General features: G+C 54.4%; 1 protein-coding gene across 1 annotated transcript; it reads right to left on the bottom strand.

Moving 5' to 3' along the window:
* Nucleotides 1-296: 296 nt before the first annotated feature.
* On the bottom strand, nt 297-1,079 carry LOC121838315. The gene is made up of 2 exons (XM_042294494.1): nt 580-1,079; nt 297-426 (listed from the first exon to the last, which is right to left on the bottom strand). The coding sequence occupies exons 1-2, from the start codon at nt 1,077-1,079 to the stop codon at nt 297-299; spliced, it is 630 nt and encodes a 209-aa protein (XP_042150428.1).
* Nucleotides 1,080-2,730: the final 1,651 nt, after the last annotated feature.

The raw sequence follows: 2,730 nt of genomic DNA, 5'->3' as shown, positions 1-2,730 counted from the left end.
GATCTCCAGATCTGTACGTGCATTTTCGGAATTTTCTCCCGGGATTCGTGGCTCTTCGGTACTGAAACCGTCGCTGCGGTTGGCATCCTCAGGGTCTGCACCCTCAGTACGATGAGTGAATAGCCCAACTCAGGGACATCGATGCCGCGTGTGGCATGTCGTCGCAGCTGTTCTACGTAAATCACCCGCTCTTTCAGTCGGTGGTGACTCTGTGGAGCGCGCTTGATTTTAACAGTATTCTCGCCTAGAAGCTTTGTTACTTCGTAAGGTCCGTCGAAATTTGGATCTAGTGTCATTCATCGATGGCCCATTGTGCAGTAGACAGTGTCACCGATCCGGAAGTTTGGAGCCTTGTGTTTGCCGTCGTAAAGTCGTTTAGCGTTCGCTAGGCTTTTCTCCAAGTTTTGTCTTGCTCGGTCTCGGTTCCTGAAAAGTTAGGAGAGCCTTTATGATTCACTTAGCTCCTCATAACCGTCAGACAGAAGAAGGTGACCAGGTAGACCTGGAACATATTCGTGCATGACGTCGAACGGACTATGTTGTGTCGATTTCCGTTTGGAGACATCGAATAGCGAATACTGCTTCTGCAAGTCTCTCATTCCAATCCGAGTGAGACTCGATAATTTTCGGAGTACGTTCTTTAGGATTCCTACCATCCGTTCCACCAGACCATTGGCCTGACGCCAGTACGGCGGAGTTGTCACGTGTGCTATTCCTAGACGTCGGTGCACAGGTGCTGTCCTCTTGTTGACGAAGCCCTTTGCTTGATCGGTCACGATGGTCTTGGGGACACCAAACCTTGGTGTCCATCGATCCATTAAAAAGTCCAGGTAGAACGTTTTTAATGTTGAGGTGACTGCGCCTGCTTCCACATATCGTGTGGCATGATCGACGCACACAAGCACATCTCGGTAGCCATCACACTCTTCCAAGGGACCAAAGTGATGAAGTGATACGACCGTGTTAGGTTCTTCGGGAATGGCCCTCAGTTGCAACGATCCCTCCTGGATTGTGGCCCTCCTGTGGATTCTCCGGCAAGCGTGGCAGGACCGGACGTAGTACTCCACGTGACGTGACATGTTGGGCCACCAGTACCTTCTCTAAATTAGGTCCAACGTGCGTTGCGCGTCCATATGCTCTGTTGAGTCGTGGCATTGTTATATTCCTGGCCAGGATGTAGCGCCACAAGGTCCCCTGGTGCTTAGTGTGATGATGCCTGGAAGTGCGGCGCTCTATATTAAACAGGGGGCCACACGGCTCCCTCAGTTACTGTTGTGCTGGAACCGTCCTGCGTGTGTCATGCTTCCGCCTCTGGCCGCCGACGAACGTTGGCCGGTGGGAACCGAGTTCGGTTTACACTAGTAACACTGGCGACGAGGGAAAAGTTTTGTTCTTCGTACAAAGTTCGTCACGGTTCCTTGCGAATGATAAGTTCGCAAATCATTTTGCTCGGGCTAGTTCTGCTCGTCATGCCAACCTTCGGCAGAATTGAACCTTTTGAAGGGGGAGGAGAGGACTGGCCGTCCTACGTCAAGCCTCTAGAAGCTTTCTTTTCGGCGAGCGATGTCGTCGCGGCCAAGAGGCAAGCCATCTTCTTCAGTTGCTGCGGTGCGAAGACGTACGCTCTTCTTCGGGACCTGGTCAAGCCTGCCAAGTCTCAAGATAAGTCTCTGAATCCGGTTCTTTCCGTCCTCGGCAACCATTACTGCCCGAAGCCTTCCGCCGTCGTCCAGCGCTTCCGTTTCAACTCGCATGCTCGCGCCGACGGGGAGTCTGTGAGCAACTACGTCGCAGCGTTGAAAAACTTGTCCGAGCACTGCAGCTTCGGTGCTGAGCTTGAAAACATGCTGAGGGACCGTGTCGTCTGCGGGATTAACAGCACTGCAATCCAGACCAGACATTTGGAACGGCCAGACTTGACGTTCGAGGACGCAGTGCAGACCGCTGTGGCCGAGGAAGCGGCGAAGAGGGACGCCGGGGAGATTTGCCAGACCAGCTCCGGCAGCGCCGCGCTCGCAACGCATCGAGTCACGGCACTTACGGGGGATGTCACCTGCTACTGCTGCAGAGACGGACACCTCGCGTCCGGCTGCAAGCACGTTGAGACTACGTGCAACTACTGCCGAAAGCGAGGACATCTATCGAAAGTGTGCAATTCGAAGCAGAGGGACGCCCAGTCATCCAGGAAAAGTTCTACCAAGCAACGCTTTCTGGGGAGGGGGGGGGGGGGGGCAAGCGTGCCCCTCCCCAGCAACGGAGACGCATCCAGTGAATGTCGTCCATGACAACGCTGGGGACGACAGCGTATCGTCCGAGGTTTTCGACATGTGACAAGTTGACAGCCTTGCGCCGTCATCGCTGTTCACCGTCACCGTCTTCGCGTGTGGCAAGCCACTCTGCATGGAGGTGGACACGGGCGCAAGTGTCTCTGTCATCGCCAAGAAACGTCTGCAGGCGAGTCATGCCATCCGGCGTGCTGCTGCGAAGCTATTCCGGTGAACTGACCCAAGTTCAAGGCAGGGTGGACGTCAGCGTGCAGTTCCACGACAAGAAGGCCGTGCTGCCATTGTTCGTCACCGGAGATGAGTCGCCTACACTACTTGGACGCAACTGGGTTCGGCAGCTGGGCCTCAACTTCTCTGATGTGGAGGTAACTGTTCATTCTCTCTCTGACGTCCGAACTCTAGTTCAAGAGTTTTCTGCTGTGTTCCAAGAAAGGCTGGGTACTTT

The sequence above is a fragment of the Ixodes scapularis genome, unplaced genomic scaffold (assembly GCF_016920785.2).
Source record: "Ixodes scapularis isolate PalLabHiFi unplaced genomic scaffold, ASM1692078v2 PGA_scaffold0__279_contigs__length_252992795, whole genome shotgun sequence".
NCBI classification, from domain to species: domain Eukaryota; kingdom Metazoa; phylum Arthropoda; class Arachnida; order Ixodida; family Ixodidae; genus Ixodes; species Ixodes scapularis.
The sequence above is the reverse complement of the archived record's forward strand: the minus strand, read 5'-3'. Positions and strand labels throughout refer to the sequence as shown.